The sequence below is a fragment of the Natator depressus genome, chromosome 13 (assembly GCF_965152275.1).
Source record: "Natator depressus isolate rNatDep1 chromosome 13, rNatDep2.hap1, whole genome shotgun sequence".
Classification (NCBI taxonomy): domain Eukaryota; kingdom Metazoa; phylum Chordata; order Testudines; family Cheloniidae; genus Natator; species Natator depressus.
Genome location: NC_134246.1, coordinates 16,063,190 through 16,084,537, shown reverse-complemented (window position 1 = coordinate 16,084,537; position 21,348 = coordinate 16,063,190). Strand labels below are relative to the sequence as shown.

At 42.4% G+C, this 21,348-nt stretch overlaps 1 protein-coding gene across 1 annotated transcript in view; it reads right to left on the bottom strand.

Moving 5' to 3' along the window:
- The window catches only part of RIPOR3 (RIPOR family member 3), a 71,059-nt gene that overhangs the window by 41,887 nt on the left and 7,824 nt on the right, over positions 1 to 21,348 (bottom strand). Inside the window, exon 2 of the mRNA XM_074969587.1 lies at positions 3,729 to 3,857. Coding sequence (XP_074825688.1) covers positions 3,729 to 3,829 — 101 coding nt within the window. The 5' untranslated portion in view covers positions 3,830 to 3,857. The remainder of the gene's footprint in view (positions 1 to 3,728; positions 3,858 to 21,348) is intronic.

Sequence of the window (21,348 nt, the reverse complement as noted above, 5' to 3'; positions counted from 1 at the left end):
GTTACTCAAGGTCAGTAAAGAAATTGGGTCACAGTCAGGATTAGATCTCAGGCACTGCTGTTCTCCAGATTTCACTAATCCCCTGACAAATGGTCCACTCTCATCAACTAAAAGGTATCCACTAAACCACTGATTCAGTGATTCTCAAATTTTTGTACTGGTGACCCCTTTCACATAGCAAGCCTCTAGGTGCGACCCCCCCCCCCTTATAAATTAAAAACACCTTTTTATATATTTAACACCATTATAAATGCTGGATGCAAAGCAGGGTTTAGGGTGGAGGCTGACAGCTCATGACCCGCCCCCCCATGTAATAACATAGTGGCCCCCTGAGGGGTCCCAACCCTCAGTTTGAGAACCCCTGGATTAAACATTTAGGGATCATATACATGATTAAAAGTATGTTAACAGACCAGATCAGTTCTGGGCTATTAGGCAGTCTAGCAAAGATATGTTATAAAAGGACTTCAGAAGTAGCTACTGCTTGGCTGCTCTCAACATCTGTTTAAATAGTCACTCATTTATATTTTGAGTCTGAAACATGCCAGCAGTCTACCAGGCCCAGATTATAAAACAATTTAAAAAAAAAAAAAAAAGGGGTGGGGGGAGGGGTGGGGAAGGGGTTCCTAACCCAAACTGGCTATCTTTTTAAAGCAAATCAAAATCAAATCCCACTTAGCTCAGAAATTCTGTAAAAAGTCATTACATAATAGGCCTGCTGTGCAAATATGAATAACAATAGCATCTGTAGTCTTTAGTCATATACCTGTGATGGGTAAGCAGAGCCCAGCATAGGCTTTGAAACCACTGCTAACACTTATCTCCTGTTGATAGATTCCTGGCTGGTTTACCTCTCTCTTTATAGGCTCATAAACCCTGATTATTTGTAGCTGGTTTAATTAATTCCCCCTTCTATTTGCTTTAACTTCCTCCTTTAAACCAAGCCTTTATTTGAGAAAGTTATTCTAGGGAAATTCTCCACTCCTGACATTTATTCATATTGTGTCATTGGGTTGAGTTGAGGCTCCCTCAGCTTTAGAGTGCTGAGTAAATCCTGGATTGGACGCACCTGGGGAAATGACAAAAATCTGGATTCTAGAGGTGGCCCATTGTATAATTCATGGGCTACCATAAAGAATGTGCATGAAACTCAAGGTGTGAGGAAGGATGGCCTGGGGATTGGCTCTATCTGTATCACAGGCTTGCTCTATGATCCTCGGGTAGGTCCTTCAGTTAGGTGCCTAAATGCTTTCAAGGAGCTGGGTTTTCTGTGTCTTAATTTCCCCATTTTACAGTTGGGAATAACAATATTTATCTCCCTTACAGGGTGTTGGGAAGCTAAGTTAATTAACCTGCCTAAAGCATTTTGAGAGCTTTAGATGGAAGCTGCTGTAGAAATGCAATGTATGGTCAGTGTGTGCTCAGAAGGGAGTCTCCCTGTGATCTCCTACTGTGTCATTCTAAAGTGCTAGTGAGAGATTATGAAGGGAAAGGCAATGAGCAAATACGTTCACTTTGCTGGGGAAAGTCCTCTGGTGTTTCACAATGTCTTGCTCTTAACACTTAGCATCATCTCAAAATACTTTCTTAAATGTCTGAATCCTCATTCCTGAGCAAAACTTTCCTCTATTGAAAGAGTTAAGAGGCAATGGGATTTTGCAAATAGGAAAAAAATGCATAAAGGCTGATTGTTTAGAAATGCTTTACAGCTGAAAGTAACAGAGTAATCTTAGGGGAAATCTAAACTTGCTTATTTGGAGCTTTCTTAGCCTGCTGGAGGTGATTTGGTTATAGAAACAGCTGTTCAACTCTTTTCCTGCTAGACTCCTTCCTTGTAAGAACTCCCACTATGTATGTCAAGCTCAAATCCGTTTATGTAATTTACTGTCTGTGTTTTTCTCGACAGTTTAGTTATCAGTGTGACTTTAGACATCTGACTTGTGCTAGGACTGTTATTATGCAGGTTCCATAACAAATTTTATGAAGTCATGTGCAAAGACTTCCAGATTAGATTACCAACCTGTGTCAGGTTCTCATTTCAACTCGTAATTTTATAAATGCTGTGTTTGGTGACAAGGTTAATTAGTTTGTTCAGTGCTTTGAAAATACAAAGTATTGTATAAGAAGTGCCAGGTGCTTTACTGAGATATAAGCGATTACTCTCAAGGATTGCTTTAAGAAGTGGAATACTTTTAGTGACATATTTTTCAGCCCTTCTATATGATTCAAATCAGTTCCCTTTTGGTATTTTTCTGGGATATGTTGACAGCCAGAGCTGATGATAATCTTCCATTTATATAGCATTATTATCCTAAAAACATTTCACAGATTATATAGGAATCACTTAATTCAGCACGGGAACATGAGCCACTCTTGGGTGGAAGTGGCAGCTATTTAACACTACCTAGCAATGTTACACAATAATTTAGAACAATCAGTAAGATTACTGGACCACACTGATGATACGGTCCTGGGACTGAGAGAACTGGGTTCTAGTCCCAGTTGTGCCACTGAATAGCTGTGTGACATTGGGCAGTTCCCGTAATCTTTTCTGAGTAGCAGCCGTGTTAGTCTGTATCCGCAAAAAGAAAAGGAGTACTTGTGGCACCTTAGAGACTAACAAATGTATCTGAGCATAAGCTTTCGTGAGCTACAGCTCACTTCATTGGATGGATGAAGTGAGCTGTAGCTCACGAAAGCTTATGCTCAGATACATTTGTTAGTCTCTAAGGTGCCACAAGTACTCCTTTTCTTTAATCTTTTCTGTGCCTCTGCACACCCTTTGTCTGTCTTGTCTATTTCAGCTGCAAGAGACCTTCTCTGTCCCTATTATAATGGCATCCCGATCTCATCTGGGGCCTCTAGATGCCATTTAATATAAATAACTCCAGGAGGAATTTAGGTATGATGAATGTAATTACCTCAGTGAGATTTTAACCAGGATCTAGAGCTAACACCCTTGTTCTACTGAAAAGTGCCATGAGATTTTTAATGACTATAAGGAGTCAGGAAGTTTTATGTCTCTTCTCATAGATGGCATTGGCACAAGCATGTTAGTCACTACTACGCTGCTGGGAGAGAATTGTTGCTTCGGTACAGACTCAGAGCTTCAGCAGGGGGGTTCTTCCCTCTAACACCAATGCTTGCAGCACTCGGTGTTCTCTTTGGGATCCCAACCAAACATGGATCTGTCACAACCCTGCTTTTTGTGTGAGATGTGAGCAGCTCCCTTTGAATTCCCATCCATGTCCTTTAAATCAGTATCTAGTGGCAAGTTTGCAAATAGATTTTGCAGGTATTGCTTGGTAAGTACAATTTTGCCCTTAACACACCAGACCCATTTTAGGGGAACTCAGCTGTGCTCTTCCTGCCAGATGGAAGAATAATCCATACAGTCTGATCTGCTTTTGACTCTGCAGAAACGTTGGTTGACAATGATAACGATAAATAGTACTTTAGACGCACCTTCCATCCCAAAGCAGTTTGCAGACTAAAATTGATATGCAAACTAAGAAGAGGTTGCTTCATCCACCAGTGAAGTGCAGCCATCTCTAGAGCATGATGAAGTAGCTGTTTAACAGTGCACAACAACAGTACTTGTCCATTTAGGACAAAAAATGTAAGGCAGACCTTATGCAGGGAGGATTTAGGTTGGCAAGTATTGACCTGTGTCTAATATCTGACTGCTCAGGGTGCATGTATTTGTTTTCACTTTTTATTCTACTTACGCTAGCTTTCTGCTTTGCACTGTGCTGAATCCAGCAAAGGAGCAGCTCCTGCTGATTCCACCCCCATCGCTGGGAGAAACAAATGTCAATTTCACTGACATGATAACTGCTCAGGAAGTCTGTCCCCTCCTGAAATAAACAGAACAACAGATGAGTCAAAACCTGCTTGGCAGTTCAGATTAAACCAGTGCTGCACTGCAGAGAGGAGAAACCACTGAGCAATACAGCAAGCACTGGAGTGGCTAGAAGAAAAGATCTGTCTGCTGAACACATTTTTCTCTCACACAATATAATTAATAATCAACAGAGTCATCTGAAACACACACCCCCTCAGGTATTTGCTGATTGGTGTAGCAAACTCTAGACCTCATCCTATCAGAAGCCAACTGCTGCAGAAGCCAGTGGGGCTGGAGGGCTCCCAGTACCTCATGCACTACTTCCTACAATTTGCAACAGCCCTACTGTCGAAGAAGGAGGTTGATGCAACCCATGTACTCCCAAGTCAGTCTGGGATACCAGAACAGTACTCGGGTCCCAGTCCTGCAAGCAGGGACATGAAAACAGAGCCCTGCATCCATACAGAGCCCCATGGAAGCCAATGGGGCGCCACATGGCTGAAGCGTGTGCACACACACCCTAGCATGGAGCTAATGGCAGGATCGGAGCCCTCGTTTGTGGTGCTTGAGCCCATGGCAGAACTTCTTCCATCAGTAAAACTCAGGCTTGTTCTCTCTTTCTGGCGAGTTTAATTTCCCTGGGATCCCTCACTTCTGTTTCCCATCAGTCATACTCTTTTGTTTCCTGGAGAATTATGTTCTCCACTGTATATGTATAGAATTCATACTGTAATACAAGTAACAGACACATCTACAAAACAGCTGTAGAAAATCATCCTAGGCAGTTAATATACAGAAGAATTCCCCTCCCGCCCCCCCCTTAGGCTGGTGTAATGTAAACACCATAGCTAGCAGCTTTGCTTTCTTTTTTTTAATGGGGCCATGCAGAGGGCCAAACCTTGACATCTTCTCTCCATTCTTACTCTCTCCTTACTCAGGCAAAACTCCCACTGAGGTCAGTGGGGAATTTTTGCTTGAGTAAAATGTGAGAGCCAGAGCATTCCCTTCTGCAGAAATAGCCGCGGAAGAGGAGAACGCCACAAGGATGCCCTCACGGACTTGTGACCAAATTACTCCATGGGGGAAGAGGTATGTGCCTTGCACTGTGGAATGAGTTCCAGAGCCAAGATCCTGCAAGCTTAGTGTGCCTCTGCTGTGGCTCTCGCCTCAGTAGCATGGCTTCAATTAATAGCACAGCAGTCTTGGAGTCCAGAGAGCAGGGTTCTATTCTTGACTCTGCCAAATGGTTTGCTGTGCAAATGCAGGCATGGTACCTAACCTCCCTGTACCTCAGTTCCCCAATGGATGAGTAGGATGATACTGATCCTCCTGGAAAGTGCAAGTGCTTTACGTAGGAGGGATGAGAGATTTTGAATGTGTCTCCTGAATTCTAGGCTAAGCTAAGGGCCTTCCTAGTATTAGGCCTCTAAATATTATCTGCAGCAATAGTAACTATATAAATAGTTCACAAAACCATGCCCATATATATTTTTCCATCTGATCATTTGAACCTGCATGAGAAGTGAACATTTTACCTGCAGCTTTTCAGCTAATTGTTGCCTGTACTACTTGAGTTCTAAGACTTCTAGGTCCCTGCATGTTTCACTGGCTTGTCCAGGCTTTGGGGAGTTCATGAGTAAGCCAATAGAAAGCAGATGAAAGGTGTTAGAACAAGATCCCACAGTCAAGCAGTGGGGCCAAATAGCCTGCTTTGCAAGAGTCATTCAAGGCAAAAGGGCCTGGGCGCTAAGTATCTTTTCTCTTAGTACATTGAGCTCCACAAGATCTCAAAGGGTCTCATTCAACTCCTAGTGAAGTGAATGGAAACCCTCCCACATGGCTGCTTTAGGTGTGCCCCACTTACATTTTAATCAGACACCACGGGGGTTTTCGTTTTTTCGGCTGTGAGTGGGTGTCTGGTGGCCATCACTGTGTTTAAGGTTGCATGACAGCTTTCATTCTTGCCTGCAGTTTTCAGAAGCTCATAACTCTGTGAACAATCAACAATTATGGTGATCATTGGGCTGAAATAAACATGCAACTTACTGAAAAATGTCATTGCCTAACAAGTCATTAGGGGAAGAAACAAAAGGAATGGCCTTGTGATTACTGCCTGCATACCCCATGAAAGCTGGACTGGAGTCCTGGGTCCAGTCTTCCACTCCCTGGGGTTGGGAGTCTGACAGTGGGGTGGAGAAGTATGGAGGAGAACCTTGCCTTATTTTATTTACTCCTCAAGCCGGTTTGGTAATGGACATTAAAGAGCTCTTAAAGGGAGATTCGCAGGCTTTGAGGGAGGGGGTAATAAACCACAGACAAAAGGAGGGAGACTTGTGGGGGTTGGAAGGTTGTGAGAGGCCCCGTGCAGAAAGGACTTGCAGGTCTGAGCCCTAAATTTGAAGGGCTAAGAAGTGTGAAACTTACAGATCACAAAATCACACTTGATGCTGTAACTAAACTATACTTCAAAAAACCTTGGGCCTGATTCTCTTCTCATTTATACTGGTGTAAATCAGGTGACACTATTGAACTCCAAGGAGTTACACTGGTGCAAAGTGGATATAAATGAGAGGAGAACCAGGCCTTGTGACTGTCATGCTCAGCCCTGAACTTAAAGAAACACTGTCAGGCTTATTTAAACTCACGTGGGCTCAATTCTCAGCTGGATTGAGTATGTCCCTTTAGTTACAACATTTAGGGTTATATTTCAAAGAAATTCACTGGAAGGACTTGCAAAAACAGAAGCTTTTCTCATCAGAATGAAGGGGAACTGAAATAACCTCTGAGAAAACATCATGGGGGGGGGGTATTTTTTTACTTTGAAATAACTGTGATAAAGTCAAATCATCTCATGGTACAAAAAATGTTTACATATTTTTGGTGGTGACCCAGAGACCTCATAGCTCAGTTCACACTTCTGACTACAAGGCCTTAAGTAGGATATCATGGTAGCATCTTTTTTTAGCAGGGAAGATTTATAAACACAGCTCTCTAGAAGAGGCTCACAGAGTTTTGCAAGCCAGTGTGTCTATATAAAGTGCTGAACTGCATTACAACTGCTCCTGGAAAAAAGCACCTGGCCACATCTCAAACCAGTTCTTCCCTTAGGTTAGGAGTAGCTCAGACAAGGACTTCCAGCAAAACTTAGCTGAAAATCAATCTCAGAAGTTTACTAACCTGGTAATCTCTGTTGGATGGATCAATGTCTTCAAATCTCAAAATTTTGGGAGTTAACCCTTGGGGTCAGACTCAGAGGTACTTTTCCAATCACAGAAGTCCCAGAAAGCATAAGATGTGATGACAGCAGCTGACTGGGGCCCAGCACATGTAAAATACCAGACATCAGACCAAATGTAAGGAGCTTGTTGCTGGGTGATGGAATAGTTAGGGGAATACATCTAAGGCCACTAGAAGGATTGGGCTGAGAGGAAAAAGGACAGGGACTGAGAGTCTAAGGGTATGTCTACACTACGAAATTAGGTCAATTTTATAGAAGTCCATTTTTAGAAACCGATTTTATACAGTCGATTGCATATGTCCACACTAAACGCATTAAGTCGGTGGAGTGCGTCCTCACTACCGTGGCTAGCATCAACTTACAGAGCGGTGCATTGTGGGTAGCTATCCCACAGTTCCCGCAGTCTCTCCTGCCCATTGGAATTCTGGGTTAAGCTCCCAATGCCTGATGGGGCAAAAACATTGCCGCGGGTGGTTTTGGGTACATGTCGTCAGGCCCCACCTCCCTCCCTGAAAGCAATGGCAGACAATTGTTTCGTGCCTTTTTTCCTGGGTTACCCATGCAGACGCCATACCATGGCAAACATGGAGCCCGCTCAGCTCACTGTCATCATACATCTCCTGGGTGCTGCTGGCAGATGCGGTACTGCATTGCTACACAGCAGCAGCTCCTTGCCTTCACAGCAGATGGTGCAGTAGGACTGATAGCCAACGTACGTCTCCTGGGTGCTCCTGGCAGACCTCAGTGAGGTCTATCAGGGCACCTGGACAGACATGGCTATTCTCCTCTTAGAGCACCAAATGGGAGCCAGAGACTCCAGGTCATTCTCTTCTTTAAGTTTCATCTCATGGAGATTCAGTCCTGCCTGGAATATCATGCGAGCTGGAGGCTTCTGCCTCGGGCTGCTTTCCCAGCTGGCAGCACCACGCAGTTGCACCCACCCCAGCCTACCCCTTGCTCCCATGGCTCATGAAGCCTGGACAGTAGTAAGGAGCAGTTCAACTGTAGGCTGAGCAAGTGCAGAATGGTGGTAGAACGTGCCTTTGGATGTTTAAAAGCTCGCTGGTGCTGTTTGCTGACTAGGTCAGACCTCAGTGCAACCAACATTCCCATTGTTATTGCTGCTTGCTGTGTGCTCCATAATATCTGTGAGAGTAAGAGGGAGATGTTTATGGTGGGGTGGGAGGTTGAGGAAAATCACTTGGCGTCCGATTTTGAGCAGCCAGACCCCAGGGCAATTAGAAGAGCACAGCAAGGCGTGCTGCACATCAAAAGGGCTTTGAAAACCAGTTTCATGACTGGCCAGGCTTCGGTGTGACAGTTGTATGTGTTTCTCCTTGATGCAAACCCACCCCCTTTGTTGATTTTAATTCCCTGTAAACCAAACACCCTCCCCCCTTCGAAATAAAGTAGCTATTGTTTTGAAACCATGCATTCTGTCTTTATTAATTTAAAAAAAAATGAGATAACAGACAAGGTAGCCCAGGTGGGTTGGGGGAAGAGGGAAGGAGAAGGCCACATTGCTTATTGTAGCCACACTAAAAATCAAACTGTTTGAATGACAGCCTTCTGTTGCTTGGGCCATCCTCTGGAGTGGAGTGGCTGGGTGCCCGGAGCCTCCCCCTCCGCGTTCTTGGGCATCTGGGTGAGGAGGCTATGGAATGTGCGGAGAAGGGTAGGCAGTTATACAGTGGATGCAGCGGGGATCTGTGCTCTTGTTGGCTTTCCTGCAGCTCCAACAGATGTTTCATCATGTCCGTTTGCTCCCCCAACAGATGCTTCATCATAGATTCATAGATTCTAAGGTCAGAAGGGACCATTATGATCATCTAGTCCGACCTCCTGCACAATGCAGGCCACAGAATCTCACCCACCCACTCCTGCGAAAAACCTCTCACCTATGTCTGAGCTATTGAAGTCCTCAAATCGTGGTTTAAAGACTTCAAGGAGCAGAGAATCCTCCAGCAAGTGACCCATGCCCCATGCTACAGAGGAAGGCGAAAAACCTCCAGGGCCTGGAGGAAATATGCCCTGGAGGAAAATTCCTTCCTGACCCCAAATATGGCGATCAGCTAAACCCTGAGCATATGGGCAAGATTCACCAGCCAGATACTACAGAAAATTATTTCCTGGGTAACTCAGATCCCACCCCATCTAACATCCCATCACAGACCATTAGGCCTATTTACCATGAATATTTAAAGATCAATTAATTACCAAAATCATGTTATCTCATCATACCATCTCCTCCATTAGCCTCAGCATCGTGTCCTGCCTCCGCTCTTCACGCTCACTTAATTCTTTCCTGGCCTCTGCCACTGAATGCCTCCATGCATTAAGCTGTACCTTATCAGTGCAGGAGGACTGCATGAGCTCAGAAAACATGTCATCATGAGTGCTTTTTTTTTCACCTTCTAATCTGCAATAACCTCAGGGATGGAGATGATAGGGGGAGTGTAGAAATGCTCTATGCTCTACGATTCGGGGGGACTGCATGGTCCCCTGTGCTGCTGAGTGCCGCTGAGCTCGCCATGCTGACCAAACAGGAAATGAAATTCAAAAGTTCCCGGGGCTTTTCCTGTGTATCTGGCTCGTGCATCGAGGTTCAAAGTGCTGTCCAGAGTGGTCACAATGGAGCACTCTGGGATAGCTCCTGGAGGCAAATACTGTTGATTTGCATCCACACTACCCCAAATTTGACCCAGCAAGGTCGATTTTAGCGCTACTCCCCTCGTCGGGGAGGAGTACAGAAGTTGATTTTAAGAGCCCTTTAGGTCGATGGAACGGGGTTGGTTGTGTGGACACAGTCATTTTTAAATCAACCTAAAATGGATAAATTCGACCTAACCCAGTAGTGTAGACAAAAGCCTAAGTATCCGCATTTTGGTGGGGCTTAAGCAAATCTCCCAAACTGTCAGAGATTAACTCAGTCAAATGTTAAGTGTCTGATTTTGCTGGATTGAGATTCTAATTCCCTCATAATAAATTTTGTATTTTTTGATTTAAGGGAATAAGCTAATTTGTCCCAATTTTAACAACTTGCAATGTCGCAAAGTCACTTTAACACTGTGCTTCACCGTTCTCGTATAACCAGACTATAGGACCAAAGGTTCCACTATACTCAGCAATAGGTACTAAAACTCAGCTCAGGTTGCCTGCAGTACTCAGAATCTGTTAGTATTAGGATATTCCTAAAGCCAAACTACCCTCATCCCCCGCAAACAAAAACCTGGTTTCTGTTTGTGTTTATGGCTAAACTTTTCCAACCCTAGTCACATTCTTGCTTGTTTCTGGGCACAATAGTTTCAACAATTTTATGAGGAAAATATGACTCATTGACTACTTGCAAATATTTCTACTGATGTTTTGTCCTTTTAAACTAGTAGTTATGGTTTTTTAAATGACTCCAAGAAATTTATTTGCATTCATTATACTATCGCTAGAGAAGGCTTTAGTGCCTGTATAAAATAGTAAAACATCCCATTTCTGTTAATTAAAAGAAACACACTTGCTTCCATTTAGTGTATGTCTGAAAATAATTGTACTTGAGTTTTGCTTCCTGCAATAAATTGTGGATACATATATTAGTACTTAGATCTCTCCTGACCTGTTTGTGCCAACATATCAGATGGCTACTCATATAATTAATAAATATTTGCACCCACAGTTCATTGCATGCAACAAAAAGGGCCTCAGCGATCTACAGCTACAAAATACTATCCACAAAAATGGAGGGCAGATTGAGCTCAAGATGAATATCAGGCCTTAAGTATGAACATCATCTCAGATCCCTAATAGTGTAGACTGAGAACATTCTGTGCCATCCTTCCATAATGCTGCAATATGAGACACAAGTGACTGAGCAGAGGATGTGTTATGTCACTGGTCTACTTTGTCTTTTACTTTGGATGTTAACTTTGTTAGACACATAGTACCCCCCCCCAAATTTTTTTTTTTGGTCCTACATAGATCACTCTAAATTTGTCATATACTGCTTAATGCTTACTTTTCCCTCTCTTTATTTTGATTACTACTAGTATTTATTATTCCAGATCAATTATTTTTGCTTTAGCTGCATGGTAGTGGCATTGACTGGGTAGGATACACAAGGCGCTCTCTTTCTTCAGGTTTGTGAAAGACAAAGGGAGTTATTGTATTTTGTCTTATCACAATTTAATCCTTTTATGCAGTAGCCTCAAGTGTGCCCAGCACTTTACATAAGGAACTATGTCTCTGATTCTGAAATTGGATCCACATATGCCAACCCCTGTGCCCATGTGGAGCTTTGTGGCTGTCAATGGGGCGTCACATGAATCTGCTTACAGTAAGTACATGGATCAGACTGCAGGGCTTATGCCTGCTGCATGCTGGCCAAACAAACTGTGCTGGCAGGAACGGTTTCTACACCATCTTTAACCAAACTCAAGCTCCATTATAGATGGAACCAAAACTAAGTAAAGAGAATGAATTACCTTCTGGTAATATCTAGTCTACACCTAGAAAAGGTTTGCCGATATAGCTAGTTATACTGGCAAATCAACCTACTGGAGGTGCAGCTTTTCTGGCAAAAATGTGGTTTTGCTGGTATAGCTTATACCAGTTTTTAGAACAAAATACCAGCAAAAGGCTTTGTGTGTGTGTGTCTTATCCCCTTGCCCCCAAATAATTGCATGTACACTAAGCCTTTCACTAGTATAAAAATGCCATTAAAAAATCACACCTCTGTCTGATATTATTCTACTGTCAAAAGTTTCTAGTATAGACCTGGCCTACATCTCATTTTGCAAACAATGCTTCGTTTTGCTCGCATCACATTCATATGATCAAAGATTGTTTTCTCCCCCTCATTAATTGAAAAGCTTGGGAACAATGGACTCCAACACATTTTGTAGAGAGACTACAGGCCTGATCCTGCACCACTGAGTTGAAGGGGAGCTTTGCCATTGACTTTCAGTGGGTGCAGATCAGGTGCTAAATACACATTCCTAGATTTAGGGCCCAGTCTTGCAGTTCTGGGACACATGAGTAGCCTCATCTAAATCCCCATGTCTACTGATGTATGACAGCTTCAGAACTCAGCCATTAGTTATTTTGAAGATATATAAAAAGCAAGCAAACTAAACAAAGAATTAAGGCTCCATTTTACATACAACATAGTGTAAAATCCACTGGGAAAGTACACACTATATGTAATCTCTGCTCCCAAGCATTCTTTAGAGAGACCACTGACCTCAGTAGCAATGTCTCCTTCACTAGATACTTTACTGGATAAACATTCCAAATTTATGATTAAAAAACTTAACTTTTCAACTTTCCTTTTAGATTATTACCCAGTCATGGCAATAATATTGTTAATGTCAGAACTAAAGAACCTTTCTCTCGTTATTTTTCTAGAGCTGGAAAGGCCATTTTAACTCCTGGAATGGGAATGTCATCTTTTTAATCCTTTCTCATAGGGACATTTTCACACAGCATCATGTATACTGCATACAAATGGACTTCCTTTCCTCAAATGTATACTTGCCCTTGGAAACTTACAGATATAAGGAAGTGCAGGACAAGTACAGAAAGGTCACATGCCATTCAGTTTTAGATCAAAAGATCTAATTGATAGACATAATTATTTTGGCACTGAAGCTTGTTGTCTCAGACTGGCAAGCAAAGCATGAACCCAGGTTTCCAAGAAAGCTGGAGGTAAGACATCCTTACAGACTTCCACAAAGAGCTTGTAAAATGTACAATTTTTAATTATTGTTTCTGGTTTTTAATCAAAGACTGATATAATCCCTGGAGCCAATGGGAGCAGAGTTAGCACAACACGGAGAGCTTTAGAAAATCCCACCCCAATCCACTCAAAGTTTTGCATCTTGCCTCTAACATGTTGAGGATCAAATTCTGCTTCTTCCCCTCTGCACCTTCTCCACCCCACACTCCCCAGGAGCATAATGCAACATAGGCAGCCAGACTGGCGCAGTCTGCTGTGCAGGATGTGGAGAACCTGTCATAGAGCTGTGCTTGGCAGCAGCTTTGCATGACCAAGCTAAAGCTGTCTGGAGAGAGAAGGTATCCAGTGGCTCTGTGACTACACAGATTCACAAGCCAGCCACCCCTTCATGCCCTGAGGCTGAGTAGTGGTTACAGGGCAATTCTGCTACAGATCCACAGCCTGTAAGGGGAAGGGTTTTTTTTACACCAATACCCATACGCATGCTGCTGTGGAACTCCCTGCCCCATGCCAGTTTCACTCAGGCCCTAGCAGACTTCTAGGTATAAGGTAACATTTTCAATAGTGCCTAGGAGACATAGGAGCCTAAGTCCCATTTTCAAAAGTGAGTTAGGTCTGTAGAAGCCCAAGTGTCATTGAAAGTCAGTGTGACCTAGACTCCTAAGTGCCTAAATCATATTGACTTTGAGTTGGGCCCCTAAGGGCCTACTTCACTTTGGCAAATGGGACTTAGGCAGTTTTGAAAATTTTACCCATAAAATACATTTAACCCTTAAATATCTATTTTAAGACCAAATATCTGAAATCATTTCCCCCTTTATGCCACTCAGGCATATTTAAGAACACATTAGACTGGTTTATCATACAGCTGAGCCCCACCCACACTGGCTAGCTTCAAGAGTTTAAACCCAGCTCTGAGGGCACAGCAGATGGGGCCTTACACAACTTCCAAGAGCCAAATTCAGGACTCTGTGTTTGCCCTGCACCAGTGCATAGCATCACAACCAGCCCCCTCAGACAGCTATCCCTGGGCTGCATATGGATCTGTGAGATAACCAGCTGCTGCAGGGAAAAAGCACAACCATGATCTCAGGCCCGGCCTCTCAAGTACAATGTGACCTGCTTTTCAAGTAATGTATTCAAAATGCCATTGCATTTCTAATTGGCTTCAGTCTAAGCACATAAAGCCAAATTCTGCTGCCTGTGACACTGGTGTGAATCCAGAGTCAGTGGAATTACTCCAGATTTACACTGCATTCCCTGACAGCAGAATTTGACCCCTATTTGAACATGATCTGGAAATTATTTTTCAGGAGTGGGAGGTGTAGCTGTTAGTTTTGAGGTTCACTTTGACTCTCCCCCTAGTGGCAGGATATTAGATGGTTGAAGCAGAAAAGAGAAGTTACAGGCCACATGCTGGCGTAAAGCTCCCACTTCTTCCAGCCAGACTGTTCGCCAGAATCAGGGCAGGCAGTAAATCCCACTGTTATTTTTAAAATGCTTTGGGAATATTATGGCAAGAATCGGTTTGGATTTAACCACAAGCCTTGTGCAGTTTAGTTCCCTCCCCGGTGTGTGGCATACTCATGTGGCATGCTCATTCATCCACATGTTGAGTCCACAGTATGTGGGGTGGCTTCATGCCCGCCTGTATCAGGGCTCCACCCATGGCACTGAGGTGTCGCTGTGAGGCTGTTCTGGCACCCTCCCTGGAGTTTTGCTTTCTTCCTCAGGGAAAGGCAGGGAACAATCCATCCATTACCGGCTGATTTATGAGCTCAGACCCCGCTGCTTGCGCCTCTGGTTTCAATTTCAAGCTTGATGACAAACTTTAAAGCCTGAACCAGGGATTCTGGAATGCACCAGGCTCTACACACTAGCCTGACTCATAGCTTGTTCTGCTTTGGCAGAATCTGAGACTGCAGTTAGATGGATTCTAATGAATACTTTAAAAAAATCCTACCAAGAGAATAAGCAGATGGTGTTGAGAAAGTGAACTATTTACAAGCAACAAACAGCCCTTTCTAGTTCTGATAAGGAAAGTCTGCCTAACACTGATGCGCCAAATTCTACAGCCACTGCCACAGATAAGCTTCCCTTTGTCAACTGGGAAATCCTGAGTATTTCCGTCAAACATCTCTCCTGTAACACACTTCTCCTTTCCCCCCAGCCCACCCAAGTGCATGCCTGTACAAATGTAATAAACAGGCTAAGTGCATGTGATTATGTCTCCCTCTAGTGGCTGGTCCCAGAGGCTACAACAGCCTGCTACTTATTCAGAGCAAAACTTCCCCTGTAGCTCTACTATGAAAGCCCTGGGGCTTTAGGGCTCAGACTCTCCTGGTTCTTTTAACCCCTGCTGGAAACCATGGTGATGTAATGTACCATGGGCACCTACATATATGTGCATGCACACTGCAGCCAAAGTGGATAGGTATGCCTAAGCAGTAATGAAGTTTGATGTTCAGCAGCATGAGGTGCCTTTCATAGAATATCAGGGTTGGAAGAGACCTCAGGAGGTCATGTAGTCCAATCCCCTGCTCAAAGCAGGACCAACACCAACTAAATCATCCCAGCCAGGGCTTTGTCAAGCCGGGCCTCTAAGGATGGAGATTCCACCACCTCCCTAGGTAACCCATTCCCGTGCTTCGCTACCCTCCTAGTGAAAAAGTGTTTCCTAATATCCAACCTAGACCTCCCCCACTGCAACTTGAGACCATTGCTCCTTGTTCGGTCATCTGCCACCACTGAGACCAGCCGAGCTCCAACCTCTTTGGAACCCCCCTTCAGGTAGTTGAAGGCTGCTATCCTCCCTCACTCTTCTCTTCTGCAGACTAAATTGCCCCAGTTCCCTCAGCCTCTCCTTTAAATATCTCCAAGAGGCCAGCTCTGCAAATCACACTATATGGGAATTTCTACCAGGACAGACTTCTGACAATATAAGAAGGAGCCATTATACTTCTCATTTAGTCTTGACATTATAAAACTAGCCTCCCTTGCTAATGACTCAGGTCCAGATTTTTAAAGGTATTTAGGTGTTGTTGCGCTCAACATCGTAATGCCTAACTGATTTAGAAGCCTAAATCTCATTTTCAAAAGTAATGCAGGCACTTTGGAGTCTAAATCTCAATAGTCAATGGGATTTTGGCTTCCTTTTGCCATTGAGATTTAGGCTCCTAAATCATTTAGGCACTGCAATGATGAACGCAGCAAGGCCTAAGTACCTTTAAAAATCTGGATCCTAGCCATTATGACAGCCACATGACCAAGGCTTTAATCCCTCAAGGACCCCAGGACACTTGATGTGATGGGCAACTAGTAAGGCCATGGGAGATGTGGGATGTACAGTACATTCTGCCATTCCACTCTTGCTCCCTAGAAAATAATGAGTCTGATAAAACAGGGTTAGTCTCCAGAAGCACATGGCAGACAGAGAAATGGAAATGAATACAAAACATCAGGTCACTGGGAATGAGTTACTCTATAACTTGTCTTTGTCGACAGCTAAAGCTAAATGATTTCCTTAAGGCACAATCCAGTGAAGTGCTGAGTGATGATGAAGTAACAAAAAAGAGGTCAGCATTTTCACAAGTGATTTGGGGTGCCCAACTTGAGGCACCTTAAAGGGGGCTGATTTTCAGCAAGTGTTGAAAACTCACCCTCTGCGAGTTAAGTCCATTTAAGGCATGTCAAGTTGGGCACCCAGAAATTAAAGGTCCCACAAATCATTAATCATTTTTGGAAATTTTGCTGGGGACAAATTTGACCCAATATCTCTTAAGACAAACAGGCAAGGCTTGAAAAGTTATGATTTCTAATGAATTAGGGGTGGAGAGGTCTAGTCATTGCTGTCGCAGTACTAATCTCTGCCATTATGTTCTGTGTAACCTGTTTTCTCTGCTGACACACAAAAGCTTCCCAGCCATGTTACCTTCCTTACAGGGGACAATAAGGATCTCTGCCAATACAAGGGTGTGTTTGTGTTTTTTGCCCTTTCATTTCTATCACACCAAAGCATTGTTCCTATCCAATCTTGGCACATAAGCTTCTGCCATTTGTAGCCCATATTCTCTTATGCTGTTACTCCCTGATTTTATTTGGTTTGGTTTGGTTTTTAATGAGATGAAGTTTGCAAATGGCCCACTCCAGCTCTTATAAACCATTGGTTTTAAATGGCCAGATTTAGAGATTTTGCAGGGAAAAAAAACAGTCAGTAACCACAAAGCTCTACTTAGAAACAGATGTTTTACCCCTTCTAAGATGAACTAATGAGGTAGGAGTTTGGGAAGAACATGCCAGATTCAGTAAAAGTTCTGTCCAGATTTTGAATTACTGAGAGCCGCACAAGCATGGTGCTTCCAGACGAGGTGGCAAATCCCCAGCTTGTGCAAACTGTTACAGTTCTATTGACTTCAATGATCTGCCCCTTTGAGTCGCAGATCACATCTAAACTAGACTGCAGGCCCAGCCACAGTGACCTAAATGCTACTCACCTAATTTACAAAAGTATCCCATTGGCATATTTCATGTAAGTAAGGGAAGCAAAGCTTGGTCTTTTAAGGGGAACATCACTTCAGTAAGCCAGATCCTCAGCTAGTGTAAACTGGCATAGCTTTATTGAAGTCAATGGAGCTACACTGATTTATACCAGGTGAGGATCTGGCCCTGCATCTGGTTTCCATTTAGCAGGCAAAACAAGGACTCTAAAGCCTATTTTTCAAAGCAGATCATCTAGGGTCAGATGCAACTAAAACTCTGACTGGCTATGGAAATCTGGCCAAATGTAAAATTCTTTAAACTACTTCTGTGCATCAGTTGGGTCTTAAACTATAAAGTATTTTCTGCTTCTAATACAGCAACAGGTAAGGTTTCCAGGACCACTACCACTCTGCCCAATCTTGCTCCCATCAAAGTCACTGGGAGCTTTGCCATAACTTCAATGGAAGACCTCTGTAATCATAAGTTGGCTTACACACTGGAAAAATGCATTAGTTATGGGCTTCTATAGAAAAGATGCATCACCATTTTCCCTCAGATTCATAGTTTAGAGCCTGCCTAAAATCCATCCAGGATCTGTCTTTATAAATTTCTTATTGACCTGTTCACTAATACTACAGACTGGGACTTTGACAAGAAATACTGCCTGCTCCATTAGAATGTAACAACAGCAAAAGAAATATACAGCTTTGTGAGGGTGAAGGAGAGGGAGGATGAGAAGGGAACAGAGTCTAGCACAATGGGGCCCTGGTTCGGGATTGGAGCATCTAGGAGCTAACATAATATAAATGATTAATAATGAAAATAAACATTGGTTGGCTCAGACCCTTTTTCTACTCCTTGCCCCAGAGCTTATTTTTGTGATGGATGTAGCTAAACAAGGCTCACCTGAAAGAATGCTTAATTGCAAACGATCCACACAAAATGAAATACAATTAATTATATCGTAAAGGTTATACACTTAACAAGATCTTAAAGCATGGTGACTTGGGAAGCAGCAGCTAAAGGAATATTATCTACCAGGATGCATGACCTGGAATTGGGTTGGGCCAGTAGTCAGATAAAAAGTTATTTTAAAAAATGTGCCTTTTCTTTTTGAAGTAAAAAGACCTGAAATATTTTCTTTTTAATATATTTTTATTCTGCTCTTTATTTTTAACTAGAAATTCAAGCCTTGTCTAGTCTGTTATTTCTGGAAGGACATTACATACTCCAAAAGAGTAAAATCTGAGCAGTTGTGAGGGGTCAGTCTTTTTATAATTCTTTGCAGGGTTGTTTTGTTTTCTTTGATATTTATTTCACTCAAACATCTGACACACAGTTGGGAGAAAAGATATCTTTGTGAAAGATTCAACGCCCTTTGCATATTCAATTAAGCACTGAGAAAAGTTCCCCATGCTATTTCTCTGGTCCTCCAAGGAATCCTCTAATAAAAACAAGAAAGACAAGATTTGATGTGCCTGATACTTCCAAGGTTATAAAACAAGATGAAAATTAAACTTTATTTACAAAACTTTCTTGGACTTCTTTACATATCAAAGAGAAGCAATAGAGGGCACGATTTCCTCCACAGATTCCCTTTAAGAAGCAAAGAAATGGTAATTGACCTCATAAACTATCATTTTAAAAAAAAATCCGAGCAAACTGGTGAAAGAATTGGTTTTCTGGGGGTCAGTAACCACTGTGACAGGAAACTGGACTGGAAGGAACTGGCTGTATAGTGCCTCATCAGCCAGCACATACTCTTCTGCTTATCAATGACTACCAGTAGCAAGGCAACTGCCAGAGATAGAAAGTTCACAGTGGTGTCAGACTCTTCTAATCATTTTATCAGTATAAATCACCCAAGACCCAATTTAAGAAGAGTCTAAGAAACAAGAGAGTCAGTTACGGAGAAAGAAGGAAGGAAGGTAACTGGAAGTGCTGGATAGAGGTTGCTGGCAAATGGATACAGTGTTTTCATCAGTGGAACCAGTTAGGATCAAACCACCTAAAACATTTATTTAAAAAGCTGAGACTATTTTTAATGTACTTTGAACTATTATGGGTATCATCAGCATAAACTATTAGGGGGACGTACTTCAAAATGGCCTTGAATTTTGTGCACACAGTCAATAGCACCTTTGTCCCCAAGTCCTTCAAAATCTATAAACCCAATTCTTAACTCCTTTCAGCACTCAAAACTCTCACTGCAACCAACAGTTATTCACAGTATGGTCACTGTTTGGCTTTTTAAGAATCCATTCTTAGACCTTGTCTACAGTAGAAAGTTTTGTTTCTTTAACAATACAAGTGTAGTTTTGAAAGGTCTCAGAGCCCTGCACATTACAGGTCCTGCTCCTGGTGTTATAGTGGTATAAAAGTACCTATACCCATATAGCTTAGGGCACGTCTACACTAGAAACACTATAGAAGCACACTGAATGCGTCCGATGAAGTGAGCTGTAGCTCACGAAAGCTTATGCTCAAATAAATTTGTTAGTCTCTAAGGTGCCACAAGTCCTCCTTTTCTTTATAGAAGTGCTGCAGCTGTGCTGCTGTAGCACTGTAGTGTAGACACTTACTACAGCGATGGGAGGAGTTCTTCCATTCCTGTAGTACGTCCACCTCTCCAAGAGAGGTAGTAGCTAAGTCAACAGAAGAATTCTTCCGTTGACCTAGCTGGGTCTATAGTGGGGGTTAGGTCAATCTCACTGCATCATACAAGGTGAAAAAATTTTGACAGCCCTGAGAGGTGTAAGTCAATCTCATTTTTAGGTGTAGATCAGGCCTCAGGTCTGATATTAAAGCAATGCAGTTAATCTGGTGCAACTGTATGTGTGGACGCTCTTACATCAGTTTAAACTGGGTATATATTGGTTTACCTTTCGCTTGTAATAAAGAAAAGGTACAAGCTAAACCAACGAAATTTAAACTAATGTAACAGTGTCCAGACACAAAGTTGCATTATCAATTTAACTTTACACCTTTACTTAAAGCAGTGAAATTTTGTATGTAGACCACATCTGAACCACATTTGCACACACAATTACCCAATTTGTTCACACAACAGTGGTAATTGCTCATCCAGCATTATGTGCATTTTCCACACCACTGTTTGCTAAATCTTTCAGAAATGCTGGCCTCTCATTTTAACTCTACAGATTTCATAAAACAAATCCTTTCTTATAATTTGGAGTGACCCTTTGAACTTTTTTGTACTATTTCAATTATAGAATGTAAATATTGCAGAAATCTTGAGCACACATAGCTAAAGGTTATTTAAATTGTATTTCGCCTGCACTGATGGAAATGTAAACCTATTCATGTTATCACCAGAGCACTAAATGAAAATCCTTTAGCACACTGAGCTCTTTCAGTTGCTCCCTTCTTTGGTTTATCTGTCCAGTCCTGGTGTTGGGGAATGGACGGGTACTCATATGGGGGGAGGGAGGGGGTGCGGCATATTTCAAGTGTGTTACAATTTAAATAATAAAAACAAAAAGTTATGTGAATTCAAAGAAAAATATAGAAAACATGTAAATTGAAAACATGCATTTTAAAAAAAAAATGCATTTGAATAACTCAAAAAGTAATTGAGTGGACATAGTTCACATTTTCCAAACATATTATATTCTGGGTTGAAAACAACCACAGGAAATTTTAGACCCAAAGGACAATTTTTGAGAAAATTATGAGCACCTGAAATAGAAATTTTCAATAGAAAGATTTAATTATAGTGTCTGAGTGGGGATGCGCTACACATACACAAAGACATATCCCATCTACTGAAGGGCCCAAACAAAAGAGATACGAACAAACTAGTGGGAAGTTTGGATCTGTTTGCTAACGTCATGACTGGCTCTGTCCCAAGCAGCTGCTGAATCAAAATCCTAAATCCCAACATCTCTGGATTTATGGAGAAGTGTAGAGCTGGATTTAGACTCAAATTTTGTACCCCAAACTTATTTCTAACCTTGCAGACACCAACTGTGGGCCCAAATCTGAATTCTTTGCACACCTAAAACTCCCCCAGAAGTCAATGAAATTTTTATCTGAATAAGG